The sequence below is a fragment of the Terrapene carolina genome, unplaced genomic scaffold (assembly GCF_002925995.2).
Source record: "Terrapene carolina triunguis isolate 2854851 unplaced genomic scaffold, T_m_triunguis-2.0 Scaffold495, whole genome shotgun sequence".
Taxonomy (NCBI): domain Eukaryota; kingdom Metazoa; phylum Chordata; order Testudines; family Emydidae; genus Terrapene; species Terrapene triunguis.
In genome coordinates this window covers 598576-622971 of record NW_020664846.1, presented here as the reverse complement: position 1 = coordinate 622971, position 24396 = coordinate 598576, and the positions used below count along the sequence as shown (strand labels likewise).

Genomic DNA, 24396 nt, shown 5'->3' with positions numbered 1-24396 from the left:
AGTTCGCAGATGACACTAAGCTGAGGGGAGAGGTAGATACGCTGGAGGGTAGGGATAGGGTCCAGAGTGACCTAGACAAATTGGAGGATTGGGCCAAAAGAAATCTGATGAGATTCAACAAGGACAAGTGTGGAGTCCTGCACTAGGGACGGAAGAATCCCATGCATCTCTACAGGCTGGGGACTGACTGGCTAAGCAGCAGTTCTGCAGAAAAGGACCTGGGGATTACAGTGGACGAGAAGCTGGATATGAGACAGCAGCGTGCCCTTGTTGCCAAGAAGGCCAATGGCATATTGGGCTGTATTAGTAGGAGCATTGCCAGCAGATCGAGGGAAGTGATTATTCCCCTCTATTCGGCACTGGTGAGGCCACATCTGTAGTATTGGGTCCAGTTTTGGTTCCCCCACTACAGAAGGGATGTGGACAAATTGGAGAGAGTCCAGCAGAGGGCAATGAAAATGATTAGGGGGCTGGGGCATGTGACTTACGAGGAGAGGCTGAGGGAACTGGGGTTATTTAGTCTGCAGAAGAGAGTGAGGGGGGATTTGATAGCAGCCTTCAACTACCTGAAGGGGGTTCCAAAGAGGATGGAGCTCGGCTGTTCTCAGTGGTGGCAGATGACAGAACAAGGAGCAATGGTCTCAAGTTGCAGTGGGGGAGGTCTAGGTTGGATATTAGGAAACGCTATATGACTACGAGGGTGGTGAAGGAATGGAATGGGTTACCTAGGGAGGTGGTGGAATCTCCATCCTTAGAGGTTTTTAAGGTCCGCCTTGACAAAGCCTTGGCTGGGATGATTTAGTTGGTGTTGGTCGTGCTTTGAGCAGGGGATTGGACTAGATGACCTCCTGAGGTCTCTTCCAACATTAATATTCTATGATTCTATTATTTCAATCCTCAGGGGACTAAAATCCTTTGCGTCAATATAACGATATCTGGGTGAAATTTAATGACCTGTGTATGCAGAAGGTCAGACTGTATAATCTAATGGTCCTGCCTGGCCTTAAAGTCAATGAAAGTATCAAGAGAAGTTTCCCAATAACTTGCAGTTAATAAAAATCACCCATTTTGGTCTCTGGCTTGGTTGAAAACATCAGAACTATTCATTGAACCATACTCTTTTTCCACTGCACAATTAAACCTTTGGTGGTACAGTAGGAGAGGGGTGGGTATTCAGGTATTAGAATCCCAAACAGTATAGAGTTTTACATTTTCCTGCCAACACCTTGAATTGCCCTCAGAAGTAAATATGATGAAATATGGTTTAATAGTGGCTAATAGTGCCAAGCAGATATATTCTTTGCCAGATGAGCTTAGGGCAGTCTTCTGTAGAGTGTACTGCAGTTGTCAGATCTAGAGGTTTCAGAGTGTAGAATGTGGCAATGTCTGCTTTAAAGAAACAAACAAGGATAGTGTGGTAATATCTTTATTTGGACCAACTTCTGTTGGTGAAAGAGATGTGCTTTCTTCGGATTTCTGAAGAAGAGCTCTGTGAAACTCAAAAGCATGTCTGTTTCACCAACAGAAGTTGTTCCAAATAAAGATATTACCTCACTTGCCTTGTCTCTCTCATATGCTGGGACTTATGAGGCTATAATCAACTGCAGACATACTTTAGAGAGAAGCTGTGTAAGTGCCTTAGAAACTGTGAATGTAGAAAGGTGCTTTTTGCCACTGATGGCAAACTATGCATCCAAACGTCACATCAATGCTAATGAGATCTCAAGGAACCAATTTGCATTTCATTTAATTAATAAAGTTTAAGAAATGCATAATTTATTAAAAAAAGATGCTTGTATTTTCTTGTGTCTCATTACTGATTTTTTTCTGCCCTGTTTGTGTCACCTCCAATAGTCTATGCAAGCGGCAAGATGTCCTACAGATGAACTGTCATTAAGCAATTGTGCTGTCGTGAATGAGAAGGACTTCCAGGCTGGCATGTAAGTATCCACTGTTACTCTTCTGTCTAACAAGACCTAGAGAGAGTGTCATTTTAGACCTGGAAGCAGTCAGCTAAATTTCTGAAACTGACTTGTTCCCAGAACTCACCCTGCCTGAGTCACTTGTGTATCTCTTCTTTGGGAATGTGAATGTGGCTTTGAGGTTAAAAGTGAGGGTGTGGCTTTATCCCAAAAGATGGGAATAAGGTAGGGGCCACGGTTGGACAAAGAACAGGCCTTCTTTGCATGGATGCGTATTTAGGGTATTTCAGTGAAGTCTCTTTTAAGTGTAATGCATGGAAGCAGAAAACATGTCATTTTATCCACAGGAAACTCCTAGTACTAGGCTAGTCCATAAAATGCAACTTGAGGAGATGGAAATGTTTTGCCACCTTGTCCTCTGAGCCCCACCTACACAGTTGCTAGACATGATTTCAATTTTTGAGATTGTAAAATATTCTGCAGTTCAAAAATGTGAAGGCATTTCCTTACTACTTGTGAGTGCTTTCCTTTGCAACCTTAATATACTTTTAACATCTAGGATTTTTGTGTGTGCGCAATGGAGTGGATCTCAGAGTGATTTTAAGCAGGAAAACTCAATTTAAATAATTGATTTTTGTATTGTTGCCTAGAGAGAGGGTAATTCTCATTGGTTGGTAACCATTAAAACATAGTGATTTGCAACCAAATATAGTTGTTGCATTAAATTTGGTACTTTTTTGGTTAGTCACAGTGATGGACTGTATCTATATGCATTCATTGAAGCAATTATATAGATTAACATACATTTATTCAAATTCTTAATTTTTACATTATTATGTTAGACAACAGTGAATGATGCATTTCTTGTTTACTGGATGGTGATTTCTTCTTTAGGATTTTTGTCAAACTGCATTTGGATGGAAATTGGAATTCAATTACAAATGTAAAGAAAATAGTTTATTAGTAGTTAAATAAAAATATGTTGAATGCATAAGAAATATGTTTGTTAAAACATTTTGCATTCAAGGAAGTATTAATTGTACTTAGTGACTTGACTGTTTCTGTTCAAAAGTATTTAGGTGCCTGAAGATGCAGATAGGCACCTAGTGTGATTTACAAAAGTGCCTAAGCATGTTAGGTGCCTAACTCCCACTGAAATCTGTGAACCACTGTACATTTTGTATGGCCAGTGTCACAGGGTGTGCCCGCTATGGCTAAGTGTGGCACTGCAGACACTCCCTGCCTCAATTTCCTCCTCCTCAGGGTTTTCCGTCTCTCCCAGGGTTCAAATGGCTCAACAAAAGTCCAGACCAAACCAAAAGTACTTTTGCCCCACTTAGGATCCTCTTCAGCCTGCTCTTCAGGTTCAGTTCCCAGTCCCTTCTGGGTTACCTTTCAGTCTCTCTGTGGCTCTGTCATAGAGCCCTGACTCCCAGACCACTTCCCTGGAGTCCTCTGACACAGTCTGAGCCCCTCTGGGCTACATTTTATTTCCTTTGGCTCTGAGATAGAGCCCTGACTTCTAGGCTTCTTCCCTAGAGTCCCCTCACAGTCTCCTGCAGGCCTTTGCTCAGGGCCTTCCACAGAAACCTGCTGATTCTGTGTGGTTCTATTCTCTTTAAAAGGGATCAGAACTACTCGGAAATAACCTAGCTGGTCCTGATAGGGGGGCTAGCTAATCTGTCCCAAGTGTGGCTGAGCACAACTACCCTAAAGGGCCAGCCAACCTGTGACAGGCAGGGCTCATCTTGAGAATCTGTTAATGAAAGTCTGATTTAAAGCCGTAGTGATTCCTATAGTTAATAATTGGTGTTTTCAGTGGAACATGCTGTATTGTTCATAGATCTCTAGTTCCCGATCATGCTGCTGTAGTCAGATGTTGGCTGTGTGCGTGTTCTCTCTGCGTGCTGCACTGGCTCTGGCCACGTAGCCCCTACAGCAGGCTCCGATCGAACTGCCCAATAACTACAGACCCATTCGTAGCAAAGGCACTCGGTCAGGCTTATTGTCAACGAAGCACAGTGATAGCACCTGGCAGATCCTATGGGGATACTAAGACCTGTATGCCCGTGACAATGGACTCAGCTCAGTCAGTGGTGGGACTTTCCACTGCCCCCTAGGCTGGCCAAAGACACACTCTGAGACTCCATTTTATACACCAATACATACAACTTATGTATTGCCCCTCTTATGTAGGTAGTTACTGCCTCCTGACATGGTTTGTTACCAGCCATTACCTTGCACATGTTGGTTTGATCAAAACATCTCTATCCATCACACTGTCATCCTGACCTTATCTTTAGGAGGGGTCATTGTGTGCTCATTATCTGTGGGGTGCGTGTGTGTGTGTGTACACACCACACTTGGTATTGGGTGTTCTGGTACCACCCTTTTGAAATGTGTTTGCATGAGTTTTACTGTGCCTAGTACTACTTAGGAATGTATGTTTTTTTGCAATACCAGCCCTGTTCTTGCCAGATTCTGGGAACCTGCAAGTAGGCAGGTTTTGTAGCAGGGCCTGCCTTTTGCTCACAGCCTGACTTCTGTTAACTTTGCTTTATATCAGCAAAACTTGCCCACTACTTTAGCTCAGGCCTCAGGGCCTCATACCAGGCCTCTTGTCTCAGGCTCTCTCTTTCTACTACATTTGCTATCTCTGGCTACGTGAGAGCAAGAGTGCCTCTAACCATTGTTTATGTAGCTACTGGTGCTCTAGAGCCCCCAACCGTCTGCTCACTTAAACACCTCCTGCTGCTCAGGCCCTGCCTGTCATGGCCCATCTATCACTACCAGCCTGACCTTTTCCAGCTGCCCTGGAGCAACTTTGTCAGCAGTCGTCATTCCTCGCCCCTGTTTGTCCTTCCACCCTTACTTCCAAGAAAATAGTGCAGTACTTTTTGTTAGAAAAACAAGTCTTACTGCTAGCCGCATTTTGTATTGCACTAGTCTGCCAAATAAAAAATATGAATGAACTCTCTTGGGACGTCCTGCTGGCACACTAATGTTCACTTATGTCTTTGAGAGTTAGAGCTCTGGGCACTGGAAACTGGCACTCTGGAATTTTAGTCATCGTTTTGCCACTGTCTTGCTGTGTAACCATGTGCAAGTCCTTTCACTGCAGTGTGCCTTGGCTTGCCCTCTATAAAATGGGAATAATGCCTGGATAACCTGCAGTGGAGTATGGAGTCTGATGAACTGCTTGATCCCCCGATGGAAAACATGCTGTAGAAGAGCATAGTAATATAGATCCATTTTAATTTTACACACTCCTGTTGAAATTACACCTCTACCCCGATATAACGCGACCCGATATAACACGAATTCGGATATAACATGGTAAAGCAGTGCTCCGGGGGGGCGGGGTTGCGCACTCTGGCGGATCAAAGCAAGTTCGATATAACGCGGTTTCACCTATAACGCGGTAAGATTTTTTGGCTCCCGAGGACAGCGTTATATCGAGGTAGAGGTGTATATCTTTAGACACTTACGAAGATTGCATTCATGCCTGCTTAAATTTCAATATATCAAATGCAAGATTAGCTGCTTCCATTGCCTGATGTTTAGGAACAAGTATTACTAGGTTATTGTGTTGTTTCTTCCATTATTGAATTTCTGTCTGAGGACAAATGCTAACAGGGCTCCTTTCAGTTCAGCCTGCTGTAGCTGCTTCAACATCAGAACCTACACAGTTTTTGTTTAAGGCTTCTCTTCTCAACGTGGCCACCTGGTGCTGCTCTGACTGTCCAGGAAAATGTAAAATGAGAGGCCTTGAAGAAAAACAATATTTTTCATATCAGTCTTAAAAAAATACTCCTTTAATATTTTGATTCCTACCATTTTTCCAGCAGGATAAAGGCTGTCTCCCTTTGCTGTAATGCATCTCCCTCTGTTGTAATGCACAGAAGAAGAAATAATGGTGATATTCATTGCTGAAGTTACATGTATTGGGCCATAATATGTACAGGGCTTTTATATACTGTGCTGCCAAACTGTTTTAAATTATACCAATGTGGTGCACTGTTTCTTACTCCTGGGGAAATTCTGCGCAACTGCAGTGCAGCAGAAAAATGCCGCCCCCCTCCTCCCCCACAGATTCCCTTTTCTTCCTTGCAGAAAATGGTTTCTGTGGGAAAGCAAAGAGAAGCTGCACCAGTAATTACTCACCCCTCCCTGGCAGCTCTGCTCTGTTCAGCAGCTGGGGGGAGAGGTCAATCACTGGGGCAAGGGGAGTATGGGGATGCCCTGGCCACACAGGGACATTAGTTTCAGGTGAGGGGGAGGGGGAGGAGGATGGAGACAGAGTTTTCCTACCCCCCCCCCCCCCCTCCCCGAATGGAGCAGCCGGGGCTGGGTCAGATCAAGCCCCAGAAACGTCCCCTGGCTGCAGGAAGCTCTGCACCACAGGGGTGGTGGTAGTGGTGTCTGGGTGCGGGGTGGGCGTACGGCTCGCGGGAGAGGTTTCCAGGTATATATATGTGTGTGTGTGTGTGTGTATATGTGGGGAGGTTGGGTGCCGGTGGTCTGGATGCGCGGGGGTTGGGCTGACAGGGAGCAGCTCCCTGTACAGCGACCCCCCTCCACGTGCGCACCCAGACCCCCCTCCACTGAGCCCCCTCCGTATTAGGAGCCCCCCGCACCCAGAACCCCCCCCACCGAGCCTCCCAAACCCCCACCCCGCCGAGCCTCACCCCCTGCATCAGGAGCCCCTGCATACCTGGACCCTCTACCTCACTGAGCCCCAACCAGCTGCACCCTGACCCCCGCCCCACTCCCCACCGAGCCCTAACCACCTTCACCTGGACTCCCCTGCAGAGTCCCATATCCCCTGCACTGAGCCCCTGTGCATCCAGATTCCCCCTGCACCCAGACCTCCTTATCGAGCTGCCCACACCCTCATTGCGCCTCCCAGAACCCTGGTACTCTTGAGGGAATTCTGCACCAAAAAATTAACATTTAAAATTCTGCAAAGTTCTGTATATTTTAATTGTGAAAATAACACAGAAACACAATAACAATATAATCACACCATTTTCCATTATTTTGGTAATTTATTTCAAAATACTTGTCAGCAAATAATGGAAAATGGTGTGATTATATTGTGTTATTTTGACAAATAAAATTTGCAAAATTTTAAAATATTGTGCACAGAATATTTAATTTTTTGGCACAGAATTCCCTCAGGAGTAGTTTCTGTTCACTGGCTTATGTGCTTATCACCAACAGATATGTACTAGTGGGGGGGACATGATCACCTGAAAACTAGACTGTGACAGCTGTATGGGTCAGGGATGGAAGCTCCTCCTACTCCGCTAAATGATAGAAGATGGCTTGTAGGTTCATACCTACATCATTAAAAGGGGCTGTCACTCAGTGAAAATGCTTATGGTGGTGCTTCTGACTTCCTCGGTCCAGGGGTGAACACACATTTCAGCGCTTGTCTGTCTGTGTGCTGTGAGCTAGTCAACTTCTCCAGGTTTAGTTAATTCTTCTCTACCATGGAGAGCTCCTCTCAGAGAAGGAGCTGTCCCAGCCCTCTAGCAACTGTCTCTGCTTGAATTGGATTGTGATTTTTTTTAATGGCTTTTGCAGTTGTGCAAATACAAGCGAAACTCTACACTTCTCAGAGTGAGCAGGAGGTGGAGCCATGGGTGAAGTGGCAAACCCCATGAATGGTATTAAGAAGTAATTAACAGCAGGTTTGCAGTGGCCAGTTGCTCAGCTGCTGGGGAGAAAGGGTGTCAGGAAAAACGTCTCTCCAGATGGCTTCAGAGAACTGCTCCAAAATACACTCTATTATCTAGTTGAGTTTTGGTGCAGTTTTGGTGCAGTATGAGAGATTCAAAGAGGAAACATAGTCCAGTGGTTATGGTGGTAGCTGGTCTCTTGGGAGATCCAGGTGTTTCTATCTCTGTCACAGACTTCCTGTGGGTACTCCGTTAAACCACTGAGCTGCTTTGTGCCTAAATTCCCAATCTGTGAAATGGGGATAATGCTGCAGTACTTTACAGGGGTGTTGATACCTTAAAAAGACTGAGGCACTCCGCTATTACGGTAATGAGCACTATACAATAGACAGACATTTGTCGGTAGGTTGTCATAGAATTATGTAAGATTAGGATTGGAAGAGACCTCAGGATGTCATCTAGTCCAACCCCCTGCTCAAGGCAGGACCAACCCCAACTAAATCATCCCAGCCAGGGCTTTGTCAAGCCGGGCCTTAAAAACCTCTAAGGAAGGAGATTCCACCACCTCCCAAGGTAACCCATTCCAATGCTTCACCACTCTCCTAGTGAAAAAGTTTTTCCTAGTATCCAACCTAAACCACCCCTACTGCAACTTGAGACCATTGCTCCTTGTTCTGTCATCTGCCACCACTGAGAACAGCTGAGCTCCATCTTCTTTGGAACGCCTCCCCTTCAGGTAGTTGAAGGCTGCTATCAAATCTCCCCTCACTCTTCTCTTCTGCAGACTAAACAAACCCAGTTCCCTCAGCCTCTTCTTGTAAGTCATGTGCCCCAGCTTCCTAGACTTTCTCCAATTTGTCCTCATCCTTTCTGTAGTGGGGGCCCTCAAAACTGGACACAGTACTCCAGATGTGGCCTCACCAGTGCCAAATAGAGGGGAATAATCACTTCCCTGTTGGCAATGCTCCTACTAATAGAGCCGAATATGCCGTTGGCCTTCTTGGCAACAAAGGCACACTGCTGACTCATATCCAGCTTCTTGTCCACTGTAACCCCCAGGTCCTTTTCTGCAGAACTGCTGCTTAGCCGGTCGGTCCCCAGCCTGTAGCCGTGCATGGGATTCTTCCTTCCTAAGTGCAGAACTCTGCACTTGTCCTTGTTGAACCTCATCAGATTTCTTTTGGCCCAGTCCTGCAATTTGTCTAGGTCACTCTGGACCCGATCCCTACCCTCCATCGTATCTACCTCTCCCCCCAGTTTAGTGTAATCTGCAAACTTGCTGAGGGTGAAATTAATCCCATCATCCAGATTATTAACAAACATGTTGAACAAAACCGGCACCAGGACCGACCCCTGGGGCACTCTGCTTGATAACGGCTGCCAAATAGACATAGAGCTGTTGATCACTACCCGTTGAGCTCAGCAATTTAGCCAGCTTTCTATTCACCTTATAGTCCATTCATCCAATCCATACTTTTTTAACTTGCTGGCAAGAATACTGTGGGAGACTGTATCAAAAGCTTTGCTAAAGTCAAGATATATCACATCCACCGCTTTCCCCATATCCACAGTGCCAGTTATCTCATCATAGAAGGCAATCAGGTTGGTCAGACATGACTTGCCCTTGGTGAATCCATGTTGACTGTTCCTGATCACCTTCCTCTCTTCCAGGGTGCTTCAAAATAGATTCCTTGAGGACCTGCTCCAGGATTTTGCCGGGGACTGAAGTGAGGCTGACTAGTCTGTAGTTCCCTGGGTTCTCTTTCTCCCCTTTTTAAAATATAGGCACTATATTTGCCTTTTTCCAATCATCCAGGACCTCCCACGATCGCCATGAGTTTTCAAAGATAATGGCCAATTGCTCTGCAATCACATCAGCCAACTCCCTCAGCACCCTTGTACGCATTGCATCCAGCCCCATGAACTTGTGCATGTCCAGATTTTCTAAATAGTCCTTCATCTGTTCTTTCACCACTGAGGGCTGCTCACCTCCTCCCCATACTGTGTTGCCCAGTGCAGCAGTCTGGGAGCTGAACTTGTCTGTGAAGATCGAGGCAAAAAAAGCATTGAGTACTTCAGCGTTTTCCACATCATCTGTCACTAGGTTGCCTCCTCCATTCAGTAAGGGTCCCACGCTTTCCCTGACCACCACCTTGTTGCTAACATACCTGTAGAAGCCCTTCTTGTTACCCTTCACATCTCTTGCTAGCTCAACTCTAGTTGTGTTTTGGCCTTCCTGACTACACCCCTGCATGCTCTAGCAATATTTGTATACTCCTCCCTAGTCATCTGTCCAATTTTCCACTTCTTGTAAGCTTCCTTTTTGTGTTTAAGCATCAGCCCCGTGGACTTACGCACGTCTCGCTTTTTCAAGCAGATGCTAGTAATAAAGTGACGTGGCATTACAAAAAATGCGATGCCGAACTGTGAGTATTTAATCTGAAATCCTTGCCTCTTGCATTTTAAAAACTAGCACCTTCCCCTAATGTTTGCTGAATTAAATAATGGTAGAGCCTAAGCGTTAGACCTCTAAGAGCCCACTGTGTTCATTTATGGCTGTGTGTAAGTAATAGTAACTACTAGGTTGCAACCTTCTATCAATTATGAAAGTATGCAGAAAACAACAACTGCAGATGTGTTGTAACCAAAAAAAGCCCTGGACATTCTGCTATATAAAGAATCCTGAGAAGGTTGCTTGTTTTGTAGAATTAAGGTTTACATAGGAACTAGCGTGTGTATTGGTTATGGAAAGAAACTGCAGACTGCTCTTAAAAGTATATACACCGGAAGTGTAAAAAAGGTATTTCAGTATCAAACCAGAGCTGTAGGCCATGGTAATCTTACTGCACTGCAGCTAAACTTAGCCAGGCCATCCATATTGCTGCCTTGCAGTAAAGTGCATATGACAATAATCACCTGTCCTCTTCTGTTTTAAAATTAGTACTTACCATTCTGTTCTAGGTTTGACTAACTGCAAGGGAGAATTTATTGGATGTATAGCTTATAATTGGCTTCCTTTTAATGTTCACATTATCATATGCACATATATGTGGACATGATATTCAGATTCCTTCATGAAATCACCTTCAGACATGGGACTGGGAATCAGACCTTGGATCTATTCCCAGCTGATTCACTGTGACATCTTGGGACAAGTCACTTCCTCTCCATGCCTTTAGTTTTGACATCTGTAGAAGTCAGCATGAGTCTCATCTTTGCACGGATATAGTGCATTGGATCACAGGATCTCAAAGCACTTTACAAAGTATTTATTATTAGACAGTGGTAATAACTTACATTTCTGTTGTACGTTCCATCCTGGGGGGATCCCAAATCTCTTTGAAAACAATAAACATGTGCAAAAAGCAGATAGCCAGCTTCAGGGAGGACATCACAAAGGCCTGGTGGTGTGAAGTGTGTGAGGAGGGAACACTTCTATTCTTTGGGACACCCTCCTACTCTTTGAGAAAGTTCCCCAGGGGATCGCTAAAATTCTTATGGTTTTAAAAAATGGTTTTAATCTTGGATCCTCTGCTGTTTTATCAAATTCAAACTAAAAGCTGCTTAGGCCATTCAAAGATCTCCTCCATATTACCATTTCACCTGCTAAGGTGTAGGAATAAAGTGGGGAAACTTTTCCATTTATAGTGCTAAAACTTTTACAGTGTGTTTTGGAATCCTTTCTTGCCAAGCTGTGCCAGTGGTTAAGTACTACGGTTCCTTATGTTAAAAAGCTAATTAAATCATGGATGCTATCAATGAATGACAGTATATGGATGCTTACACAAAGTTACTGTAAGAATAAGTTGACATTAAACATAATTGAGATCAAGGAGCTTTAGCGTGATAAGCAGAGGCAACTCATGGGGGGGCCATGTTCCCCCTCCCCCAGATTTCTGCCAGGGTTTGCTGGCCAGCCCCCCTCCCTGTGTGGCAGCTCCTGGAGCTGGCGATCTGCGACATGGGGAGAGGCATCATCAAAAAGCTGGGAGCTGCAGGGAGGGGCTGCTGAGGGTAAGGGGGGGCATGACTCAAGCTATTGGGGGGGGGGAGGCGAACCTTTAAATTGTGCCCCTCCACTATCAGCAGGTACCCTACTCGTCTCTGGTGACAAGGTGTCTCGGCTCTCTATGAGCTGAGGGGTGAAAACATTATCTTTCATTGGACCAACTTCCGTTGGAAGGAGGGGAGAGAGAGAGGCTTTTGAGCTACACAGAGCTCTTCTTCAGGTCTGGGAAAGGTAGTGTTACAGCTAAATAGGAGGTGGAACAGATTGTTTAGCATACCTAGTTAGCACATATTTCAAGAGACCATTCGAGGTGAAGTGGCCCATTAACACCCGTCCAGTCCTGGGAGTGGGGGAAGGCAGTTGGGGGTGATGGTTAGTGGGTTATAGATCAGGATGACCAAACAATGCCGCATGCGGCTCTTTTACAGTTAAAGTACAGCTCGAGGAGCCCCCCCATTTTCCACCTACTAGACGGGGGGTGTGGGGAGCTTGGAACCTCTGCCTTTCAGCAGGTCGGTGAGGTAGGGGCTTCTGCCCGGTGGGGAGGGGAGTCTTGGGGCTTCAGCCCTGTGGGCCACGCCTTCCGGGGCTTGGGGCTTCCGCAGAAGCGGGGCTGAAACCCCAAGCCCCGGCAGGCTCCCCCCGAGGGGCCGAAGCAGGTGTGGCCTGGCTCCCGAACGTCTGAAGATTGTCATATTCAGCTCAGCGGGTCAGTAAGTTTGGCCTCCCTTGTTATAGATTGTTGTAATAAGCCATAAATCCATCGTGTCTATTCAGTCCATGTTTTTCAGTGTCTAGCAGAGTGATGAATTTAAGCTCCCAGGCTCATCTTTTGAAAGTGTTGTGCAGATTTCCTTTCCTCAGTCTCAAAGGGGCCCTCACCCATGTGGAGCCTGATGGAAGTCAGTGACTTCAGTGCAGCTCTGTACAGGCATCCTCCTGCTTACATTGTGTTGCAGGACTGGTGCCTTAGTTTTTCCATCACAGAAGTTGAATGAAATCTAAGAATTGTTACACATGATTTCTCATAACATGGGAATCAAAATAAAATGCTGCTCTTTCTCTTCTAGGCATGTAGTTGTGAGGACTTCTCCAAACCACAGATACATTTTCACGTTGAGAACCCATTCATCTGTTGTTCCAGGCAGCATCGCGTTCAGCCTACCCCAGGTATTGTGTGGTCTCACTTTTCCGCTAGGAAGCAGGTGAAAGGCTTTTAAACAAAAGAAGGCATTTGTATCATGTCAGTTTTTTAAAGTTAACAATTTCAATGGGAAAAAACCCCCATGGATAAATACAAGTAGTGTGAATTAATGCTGCAAGTGTGGGCTTTTACAATCAGAATTTCAAGAGACTTTTCTGATAGACTGGGCACATTTTCTGTAAAATAAGATGTAAGAGGCATTTTTGGGGAAAAGCAGGTAAACAAATTATTTTTCACAATTTGAATGTGCTGAATCTGAAAATATTTATCAAGCTGAATTTTGAATATTTCACCACCTAAATTGGAATTCAAAAATTATGTAAAATTTGAAAAATTAGTAAATTTTCTATTTTTATTCTACTACAAAGAGTCACTGTATATCTTGCACATTGCTAGACAAGCATAATTTAACAGTTCCTACATGTGCCGACACATCCCTTGCATTTACAGGCCCCAGTGCATGCCAGTGTGATATTTCTGCAGCTACAGTGTTGTGATATGCATTCTTTGGTACATCCACAGGTAACAATTTCTGCACAGCTGTCAGGGATTGGCTCTATTGGCATTAGCTTGGGTACCATTTCTCCATTATGTTTGGTCCAACCCATATTCTCTAGTGAGGGTAGTGTGGGATTGTTGCAATTTGCCTGCCTACACTCCGTAACTTGCAAGTGAGCTCTTTGAGTGCAGCGCAGTGCATCACTTGCTGGGGGCAGTGCCTCTGGTGTCGACACTTGGAGAACAATATCACCCGGCCCTTGTCGCAGCCCTCCTCATCAGATAAACTGTACGTGTTGCAGATGAACTTTTCTGCTGAAATGATCATTCTGTAGATCATCCTTCCCTCAGTTTCTTGGGAGTACATGTTTCTCCATGAATATTGTCCAAGCAGTTTTCTTGCTGTTCCCAACAATATAGGAAACAGTATCACTGACTGTCAGTGCATGGAAGGAGAGTACTGTTTCTGTGTCTGCTTGAGGAAATGCAGGCAGACGCTTCTCTTGAATAGTATGCACAGGAATGCATTTGTTTTTTTTTGATGTTCCAGCCTTCATCCACAACTTGCTGCAATGCATTTTGTCGTAGTGTTCCACTAACAGAAGAAGATCAGTGTCTTGTGTTGACACAACTACACAGTCAGCATCTGTGTATACAGTGCAGTACAATCCTGGTGTCGCCACCTTCATGATCAGTTTGCAACTCACTTGTGTCCAGAGTTGGGTTTGATGATTTAACCGAACTGTGTTCTTTGAACTCTCTGGATATGACAGTTTTATGGAACATTGACTAGGAGTTCTTCAGATAAGAAGCAAGCCAGATCAGCCTTATTTTTGGGATGGGCCAAGAAGTCTGGCCAGCTGTTAGGAAGTGGAACAGATCTGTCCTCAATGCTTTTCCGAATTTGCCTAGGAGCCTTGGAGCGCTTCTGTCACGTCATTCCTTTAATAGAATTCTGTTTGTACCTTTCAAAGATTACATCAGTCCTGCTGAAATGCTGTCCAGAATGCAGAACTAACTCGACAAAAATGTTTGCAAGGTCGCCAGTGCTATTTCATGTGCTTGGCTGTAAATCACTGTCTATCTCTGCGGCGTGGGCCGAGGGATGTGTTGGCTATGGCTTCCCGCAGCCCCCATTGGCCTGGAGCAGCAAACTGCGGCCAGTGGGAGCCGCGATCGGCCGAACCTGCGGACGCGGCAGGTAAACAAACTGGCCCGGCCTGCCAGGGTACTTACCCTGGTGAGCCATGTGCCAAAGGTTGCTGATCCCTGCTTTAGACCTACTGAAATTCACTTAAATATCTTTTTATAGTACCTAATTTCTCGTTCACTGAAAGATCTCAAAAGAACATAAGCTATAATACAATGCATTATAAATATGTTCCCCAATGAGAGTTTTCACACAATCACCCATTTAAAATGAGCATAAAGTGTAACATACTTTTTTCTGCCTGTTGAGATACATCTCCCCTTTAACCTTCAGACAGTGCGTGTGCTTGAGCAGTGGACTGAACTGAATGGCAGGAAAAATATCCCATATGGTTTCTTTCATCATCAGGGATGTGCTGGAGTCATGAACTCACTTTTGTTAAGAAGGCTGCACTTAATCATTTCTGTCTCAAGAGCTGTTGTAACCATTCTCTGTGGGATTAAGCCTGGATGGTTTCACAGAACAGTACAGTCAAAGCCATCAAATGGAAAAACAATGACATTCTGTAAGGGTTTTGTCATTGTTGCCTTTTTTTTAACCTCTTATTAAGGTTAGGTTTTATTTAGGGCTGTCAAGTGATTAAAAAAATTAATCGCGATTAATTGTGCGATGAAAACAATTGCGATTTAAAAAATTAATTGCGATTAATCGCACGATTAAAAAATTAATAGAATACTATTTAAATATTTTTGGATGTTTTCTACATTTTCAAATATTGATTTCAATTACAATAGAGAATACAAAGTATACAGTGTTCACTTTATATTTATTTTTGATTACAAATATTTGCACTGTTAAAAACAAAAAATAGTTTTTCAATTCACCTACAAGTACTGTAGTGCAATCTCTCTATCATGAAAGTTGAACTTACAAATGTAGAATTATGTACAATAAAAACCTGCATAAAACGAACAACATGTGCTGGGTCGTCGTTCGAGACTGCTATAACCTGAAATATATGGCAGAATGTGGGTAAAACAGAGCAGGAGACATACAATTCTCCCCCAAGGAGTTCAGTCACTAATTTAATTAATGCATTAATTTTTTAATGAGTGTCATCAGCATGGAAGCATGTCCTCTGGAACGATGGCCAAAGCATGAAGAGGCATATGAATCTTTAGTGCATCTGGCACATAAATATCTTGCAACGCCAGCTACAACAGTGCCATGCAAATGCCTTTTCTCACTTTCAGGTGACGTAATTAAGAAAGCAGCATTATCTCCCGTAAATGTAAAAAAACCCCTTGTTTCTCTTAGCGATTGGCAGAACAAGAAGTAGGACTGAGTGGACTTGTAGGCTCTAAAGTTTTACATTGTTTTGTTTGAGTGCAGTTATGTAACAAAAAAACCCTACATTTGTAAGTTGCACTTTCATGATAAAGAGAGTGCTCTACAGTACTTGTATGAGGTGAACTGAAAAATACTATTTCTTTTGTTTATCATTTTTACAGTGCAAATATTTGTAATAAAAATAATATAAAATGAGCACTGTACACTTTGTATTCTGTGTTGTAATTGAAATAATATATTTGAAAATGAAGAAAAACATCCGAAAATATTTAATAAATTTCAATTGATATTCTATTGTTTCAGTGCGATTAATTACAAATAATTTTTTTAATTGCGATTAATTTTTTTGCGTTAATCGCGTGAGTTAACTGTGATTAATCAACAGCCCTGGTTTTATTCTATCTGCTTTGCTATTCGGGCTTCCCATGTTTCCTAAAGCTCACCGTGAGGAAGTGGGCTGTCCTGTGAGCTGGTATCTGTAATTCTGGTGCATGGTTGTCTCTTTGCAACTTTTGTTTTTGTTTTTTTACAGAGAAAATGGGCCGGCCTCTCCATTGGACAAGACATAGATGGTAGGTCAAGCACTTAACATAAACTTATCAAAGCTGCTTCTTTATATGGTTTACAGACTAAAGCTGAACGGAGCTGGAGCATGCCAGATCTTCAGCCTGAAGCCTTATCTATAGTTATGGGGTATTTTCACCAATTACTCACTCCGAGGTGAGGGTTTACACCTACTTTAATCTGTGAGAGTTCAGCCCCCAAGACTGACTACAGTAGAGAGGTTATCAGTAGAAGGGGGACCCCATGGAGCACAAAAGAATACATAATGCTTTTTCTATAATAGTTCTTTTATTAGCCAACCAAACAACAGTACACACTGCAATCTGGTAAAGGAGAGACTGGCCGATACAGAACGTAAAGCATTTGCGTTAGTCACACCATGCCTGTGGAAAAATCCAAAGTATTAGTCATCACAGTCATCCTTCGCCTCACTATAATCACCACCAGTGGTTGTCATACTGGTGTCCCCTCTGCCCATGCACACAGGCCGGGATACAACTTTTATAATGTGGTATGCTCATGCCCATTGAACATCATACATATTTATGAAGGTTTTAACTCCTTTTGCTTACTTGAACTTCCACACCCCACTATTTCTGGGGTGCCTCCTTTTTCACAGGCTAACTCATTAGTTCTCCTTATACTCATTAATACTTACTTCACTTTATCACCATAGTAACCGGCAGTTACCTGAAGGAAGTCTAACATTTCATGAAGGCTACCAGCAGTCATCTTGTGATGTCTACTGATCTCATTATTATCATTATTATCCAAACAGCAGCATAACACAAACATTGACACAAGCTTAGAGGCTTGTTATTAATTTAACTTATCCTAAATACTAAGGCCTAATTTGGCTAAGCTAAATATCTTGCAGGCCTCCTGAGGGCCTCTAGGCCCTGTGTTAGAAGATTAATTAGTTCTTATATTTCACTTATACCCTGAATATACCTGGTACCTTTTGGCCTTGGCTAGAAGTCCTTCTGTTATCTGGATGCAAGCCTTCTGATCCCCCATCACTCTTAGAGTTTGATTTCATGTCGAAAATGTCCTGTCCAAACATCATAATGGTTGAATATGAGGTTTCTTGACATGACCTATTGATACAAAATGTGTCAAGATAAATACAGCAACATCATAAAATAACCTGCTGTTTGCTCCACATGAGTTTCTTCAGGAAGCACAAATGTATTTCCTAGTTAGATCATGGTCTAGGTAACTCCATGGTTAGCTGTGAATATTACCAATGTCTAATACCTCTGCATACTGGTGCTGGAATTCTTTTGGTGCCATGGACTGATAGAATGTATCAGCGTATGTGGATTGCTGGAGCCCAGGGCTTTGTGAATGGCAATATTTTGGCGAATGTCAGTCTAAAATATCTGTTATTTATTTAAATAGCCCCAGTCACCATAGCACGTATTCATGAATCCAGCTGATGCTTAGTCTATTCTTGAAAAGCCTTTCGTTATACTGGTGCATTGTGCAGTATGTGCACGTATGGGGCTTTGAGCCTGCTCACCACAGATGTTAAATTGAACACTGAACATTGAAAAGTCATTTTTTTGGGGCAATATCTTCCCCCTCACCTGCTTTTTTTCTATTGTGCAAACTTGGGGCAAAAATGGCTGGTGCATGCATGGCTCAAGGGCAAGAATGAATTGTTTCTAGTTTCAGCAGTGGCACAAAATGTTTCACACCATCCCCATCAGAACCAGGGAATTAGTGTCAAGAAACTCTGATTACAAACCCCATTGTTAAGGTTGATTATTAGGAGTTTGCTTTCTGTTCAGCCAGGTAGTTTTTCTGACTAATTTTGGGATCACCTGTCAAAGGCATACTCCTACAGTATATGTCTGGGGAAGACAGCTCTCACAAATTAATAGGGCTTCAAAATTGGGGGCAGTTAAAAAGAATCTGGTTTGTAAGCCAAGTTTTTCAAACTAAATTTAGGCATCTAAATCCACATTGAGGCACATAGGAGGCCTGATCTTTGGAAATGCTAAACACACACATTTGGATGACTTCAGATGCAGATTGGGGATGAAGTGGGAAGGTGAGTGTTGGCAAGGACTGGAGGTTTAGAGCCTTTGCAGCCTCTAGTATTTAACAATGTGTTGTCCCATCCATAGGTGTTCACTGGTGCTTTACTAACTAGCACAAAGGAAAGGTTCTTCCATCAAGAGTTTATAAACAGAGGTTCCAGTCCTGTAGTGGGATCCATTATTTCAGATTCTAAACACCTATATGCTGTCCCATTGTCTTCAGTGGGAATCTTTTCAGGTGTAAGGGTCTGTGTTAGCAGATCTCATTACAGAATTACAGGAGCGGCGCCAGGGATTTGGCGCCCTAGGCGGGGGTCCTTCTGCGCACCCGGTCGTCGTCGGCAATTCTGCGGCGGAGGGGTCCTTCTGCACTCCCGGTCTTCGGGGCACTTTGGCGGCGGGTCCCGGAGTGAGTGAAGGACCTGCCGCAGAATTGCCACCGAAGACCCGGAGCGCGGAAGGACCCCCCGCCCCCCAATTGCCCCCGGGGGGGGGAAAAAACCCCCCCCCCCCCCCCCCCCAAATCCTGGCGCCCTAGGCAGCCACCTAGGTCGCCTAAATGGAAGCGCCGGCCCTGCAGAATTAGGTTTTAAGTTGCTGCGAGCAGTTAGGATTTGGCCTGGGAGTTCGGGCAGACTGGAGAAAAACAGGTAAGCCTTCCAAGGTGCACCAATCGTCGTACGCTTTGGTGGGGGAAGTGGCATAGTACAGGGGAGGAGGAAGCATAGGCAGCTTAATTTAATTTTAAATTGAGTAAGTATCAGGAGAAAAAGTCCCGGGTATCTTTCTTCTCCAGTTCTCCCCCATTCCCAGGCAACATAGATCTGAATCTATGACATTTTAAGTTCCGTTCAATCTCTTGCCCATAATAATGTGGGTTAGATACTTCATTAGCAAATCTAACTGCTTACTCCATCCAGGGCCGGTGCAAGGATATTTTGTGCCCTAGGCGAAACTTCCACCTTGTGCCCCCCCGCTTTCCCCTCCCCTCCCCCTGGAGCATCGCTTATTATAAACTTTCAAAAATGAATACTGCATAATGTGGCATTGTTCATTAGAATTAATACAAGGGGGCTGGAGGAGATGATCACAACGGTCCCTTCTGGCCCGAGGGAACCTATGAACAAGGAGGAGGCTGAGAATGCCCCCAGCTCGCAGGGTCTCTAAACGTTCCCAGTCTCTGAGTACTTTGCCCTCCGGCGGACCCAGGGGCAAGGAGGGCAGAACCGGGCTCTCACAGGGAGCAGGTGAGAATCTCCCTGGAGATCAGGGCCAGCTCCCCGCATTGGCACAGTGCCACCGGGGGGGGAGGGAGTCGGTGTTTGGAAGCGGCACCTGCACCAGCCCTTTCCCCTCCATCGCGCTGCGGGGTTTAGTTTCACTTTCCCTCGCCCCAGGCATTGGAGGGCGAAGCTCACCTGAGCTCAGGACCGTCTCCCCCAACAGCTCTGTCCCTCGGCCGCGCTGGTCGCCGCGCCCGGCCAGCTGTCTCCTTCTTGCTCTGCCGCAGGCTCCCACTGACTGTCCTGTGCGGCGCCCCACTCTGCGGGGGCAGGTTTGTTATGGAGGCTTGTCCACATCATTAATGACATAGTTATCCTGGAGGCAACAGCCCTTTCTCCGTTAATGTAAATAGAGCTGAATTCCGAAAGATCCTAGCATGGTAGACTCTTCCAGACCACTCTGCATTTATATCTGTGAACCTGCCACGGTGGTCTACAAATCCAGGAACACGATGGAGAAAAACCCCTTTCTGTTTATGAATTCTGTGCCTTAAGGGTGGGGAGGGGCAAATGCTAGGCACATGGGTCCCATCAGTTGTCCCATTACAGTTTGGGAATCCTATGTGTGCAAAATCACAAATAACACGAGCTTTACCAAGCTTTATAACCTGGTGCGACGGTACCTTTTTCATGGCATCACACACCTGCCTGACAGTGGCCAACTGTCGATCTCGCCATGCTGAGTTCGTTTGCAATGGACCAATAGCATTCATGGGTGGCCAGTTTCCAGATGGCAATTGTGACCTACTTCTCCATTGCTATGAGGCACTGCACGTTGGTAGGCTGCTGCTGTAGGTGCTAGTCAGTTCAGCAGATATCTCTAGAAAGGTTGCGTTCCCAATCCTGAAATTCTCTTGGCACTGCTGGTCATCCCAGGTGTGAAGAACAATCCTTTCCCACTAATCTGCGTTGGTTTCCCAAGCCCAGAGACAGCGCTGCACATGGTGAAGCTTCTCCAGGAACAGGTTCTCTGTTGTCAACTGCTCCGTGTGTTCCTCCTCTTCCTCGTCCTGCTTCTACCGTTGCTAAAGATCCTCTAGCAGCTGGAGGAGCTGCTGCCACATCGTCTGCTTGGTGGTGCAGCTGGTGAAGTCCAAAGCCGAACTCCTCTGGCTTTGAGTGCTGACATACAGCTCAAACAGCCTCTGCACATTTGCAGTTGCCAGCATAGCAATGCGGAGCATTGTTGGATCCATGCTGGCCAACAGCAATTTGAATATGGAGCTAGCCCACCCCTAAAGGAAGTATGGAGACAGATGAATCATGGGATTATTTAAAATTTTGAACTAGCCTGGCTTCCACTATGTATCCCACAATGCACAGTGAGAAAAATCCCAGAATGCATGCTGCTCGGTAGCAAAGCAAAGGAGCCTGAAATACCCCTGGTTTGCAGCAAACTGCCACTGTGTGTACACAGTGATGTGCATTGACAGAGGGTATACCATCCGGTATGCACACTATTACTGCAGCTTGTGTAATGCAGTGTGCACCCCCCTGTGTAGACAAGCCCTAAGATACAAAAGCTGCCTCACACCATAGACTGACTGACTATCTATTTAGTAGTACACTGGCTTGCTATGCATGTTTCGATGAGTTTTGTTAGTTTTAATGTCAGGATAGATTAAAATTACTCATGGCTGCTGCATTGCAAGAATGTTGATCCGTTTTTATAGCTGACTTCAGTTGCAAAGTGTTTCTTCCTTATGGTAGGTGTCTGGCTCTGCCCAGGTTTTTCTATGTGGTGAGGGGGAAGGCTGCCCTTATGTACACACACAAGGAGCCCAAGCTAAGATTTACACAGGCTAACTTAATTCTGGCATTTCCTAACTTTTGAATGCCTGACTATAGCTTCACCTTCTTTTACATAATGTTTTGGGTGTAGTTATATAGAATACTGAGACCTGGTCTGAAATAAATAGGATGAAATTCAGTGAGGGCAAATGCGAAGTACTGTACTTAGGAAGGTACAATCAGTTGCACACATACAAAGTGGGAAATGACTGCCTAGGAAGGAGTACTGCGGAAAGGGATCTCAGAGAGCTGGAAGGGACCCTGAAAGGTCATAGAGTCCAGCCCCCTGCCTTCACTAGCAGGACCAAGTACTGATTTTGCCCCAGATCCCTCAAGCACAACTGCCAGCTCTGTTATTTCAGGGTGGTGTTGGGAGAAGTGGGGGAGGGAGGATGAGTGTGCTCTGAGGTTCAGTGAGCCCCAATCTCAAACTGATTCCTCCCGTTGGAGACAGGGAGGCAACTGTGGCCCTTGTGAACTGAGCACATGGTTGGCAGTTATGCAGATTGTATGTAATGACCTCCTGCAAATACCATGGTTTAAAGGCATTATCTAAGTATGAAGTGTTAGCCAGTTGTACTACCGTGCTACCCCAGTGGTCTAGATGGCTTTTGTGGATTTAATGCAAATCTTTTACACAGGTGTCTCTCTTGTGTTTTAAGCATTTCCAGTGACTTGTTTGAGAGTATTTAAATACCATTCTGGAAGCACGTGAGATTTATAATGTAAACCTATCATGCAATCACAAATGATTCTTCAGCATTAAACTGTGCATTTTAACCTTGATGAAGTTGTAAAATGGGATACTTGATCACATAGAGCAGGTATTCTGGGGACTCTGATTCCAAGTTCTAAACATATCGTAGTGCTTTTCAATGTAAAGATCCATTTGCTTTGTTTTTTTTCTCTTGCACTTGTCTTCTACCGTCAGATCAATGAAGAACTTTTATCTGAACAAGTAGACTGAATTTTTGCAAAGAACCAAATGATTATTATAATAGAAATAAATTCTTATATTGTAATTGGGATTTTTCAAGCGTTGGGTGAAATGTTTTTTATGAATCACACTTGCTAGGCTATAGTAGTGGTATTCCTGTATATAGCTGGGAGAGTGTACAATCCAGTTTACAGCATGTTAGGTGCATTGTCAAGGTTATACTGGGATTTCACCACGCTGAAATGTTTGTTTTTTTCCCAGTCTCCCCATACACTTTCGACAAGACCAAGCAGTGCATCGGCACTATGACAATTGAGATAGACTTTCTGCAGAAGAAGAGCATTGATGCCAACCCGTATGACACAGACAAGATGGCTGCTGAATTCATCCAGCAGTTCAACAGCCTGGCTTTCTCAGTAGGACAACAGGTGTGTGAATTCATTGCTGTAGTTTCCATCACTTCCATCCAATTCTAGTGCTTGAGGTGACAAATCTCATACTGTTGGTAGGTTCTGTATTATGAAATATTAAGGAATGTTTAACCAGACTGTTCGCATTGCTGAGCATTCCCATCACTTTGAGAAGAGGGCGTGTCGCACTGTCAGAGATTGTCTATAACAATAAGTACTCAGGTTGTCCCTACAGACAATGAAGCAAAGTGGTACAAAACCTGACTTTTCCATAGCCCTCCCCATAAAGAAAATCAAAGCCTTATAAGATCTGGGTTCTGATGCCAACTTGGCCACAGATTTTGGGTCAAATTCAGACTCGATGTAACTGGATGTAATTCTTGTACGACTCTGGGCAAGTCACTTAATCGCTTTGTGCCTCAGTTTCCCAGAAGTAAAATAGGAACATTTGCGGGTCTTGGAAGGTGGTTGAGACTTAAGCTATTGCTTTTAAAGCACTTTGAGATCCTCAGGTGTAAGGTTCCGTAGAGTTGCAAACATTTATTATTATTTTAAGATATTGGTTTAAATGTTATCTGTTATAAGTGTTTGACCAAGGGTCTGTTATGTCCTTGAGGAGATAATGGCTCTTACGAATCCTTACTGTTTGCTAAGTACTATCACTGTGCTCGACTCCATGCCGAAGAGAGGACAGTGGGTCACCGCCTCAGAGAACTTCTGTAATAAACTAATCTGCAGCTAAAGATATTCTAAACTATCTGTTCCACAAAATATAGGTCAATGGTTTTCTGCAGTTTCCCCCAACCCGTTTCCTGTGATGTTTTATTAGACACGTAACTGTTGGCCAGTTTTCAATTTGTCCATCTTTGAAGAATTTAATTGCAAAAGGTGAAATGTTGGTTTGTGTCGTGGAGTAGGATTTTAATTCTCTTGACTAGTTGTGACAGGAGTGGACTAATTCTTTTTCAGTCAACTATTTGCTTAAGATTTTGTCTTCCCTCAAATCCTGTTCCTGTCCCTCCTACCCTACTCCCATTGAAGTCCTAGCATCTTTTGAACAAGTTAAATTAATGGTTTTCTTCTTTACCTCCTTCCACAGCTTGTGTTCAGTTTCAACGATAAACTTTTTGGCCTGTTGGTGAAGGATATTGAAGGCATGGATCCCAGCATTCTCAAAGGGGAGCCCGGCACAAGCAAGAAACAAAAGGTAGGGCAGATGGAATTCATGCTAGAAACTAATCCCAAAGGACATGAGTCTTATTCTCTTCTCATGCTCATCAACTTTACTGACATGCTTGGAATGGAAATGCACAATTAATGTTCCCAAACAACTTAACTCTTCTTTGTAGTGGTACCAGGAGCGGGGAAAAAAAAGAAACAATCATTCTTCTTGGCGTTCTCATCCATATGTTACTCCTGGTGGAATTTCGTGCCACTGCGCGTACACAATTTTCTTTGCTTCCCCACAGAAAAATTACTTCTGATGGGGAAGCAAAGGGAAACTGCAAGAGCTATCACGTGCCCCTCCCCAGCAGCGCGGGTGCGTCAT

At 44.3% G+C, this 24396-nt stretch overlaps 1 protein-coding gene across 1 annotated transcript in view; it reads left to right on the top strand.

Moving 5' to 3' along the window:
• Nucleotides 1-24396, top strand: part of NSF (N-ethylmaleimide sensitive factor, vesicle fusing ATPase) — a 166113-nt gene that overhangs the window by 27393 nt on the left and 114324 nt on the right. The window contains exons 2-6 of the mRNA XM_026658664.1: nucleotides 1855-1940; nucleotides 12686-12785; nucleotides 16350-16389; nucleotides 22699-22865; nucleotides 23947-24054. Of these exons, the coding sequence (XP_026514449.1) occupies nucleotides 1855-1940; nucleotides 12686-12785; nucleotides 16350-16389; nucleotides 22699-22865; nucleotides 23947-24054 (501 nt within the window). The remainder of the gene's footprint in view (nucleotides 1-1854; nucleotides 1941-12685; nucleotides 12786-16349; nucleotides 16390-22698; nucleotides 22866-23946; nucleotides 24055-24396) is intronic.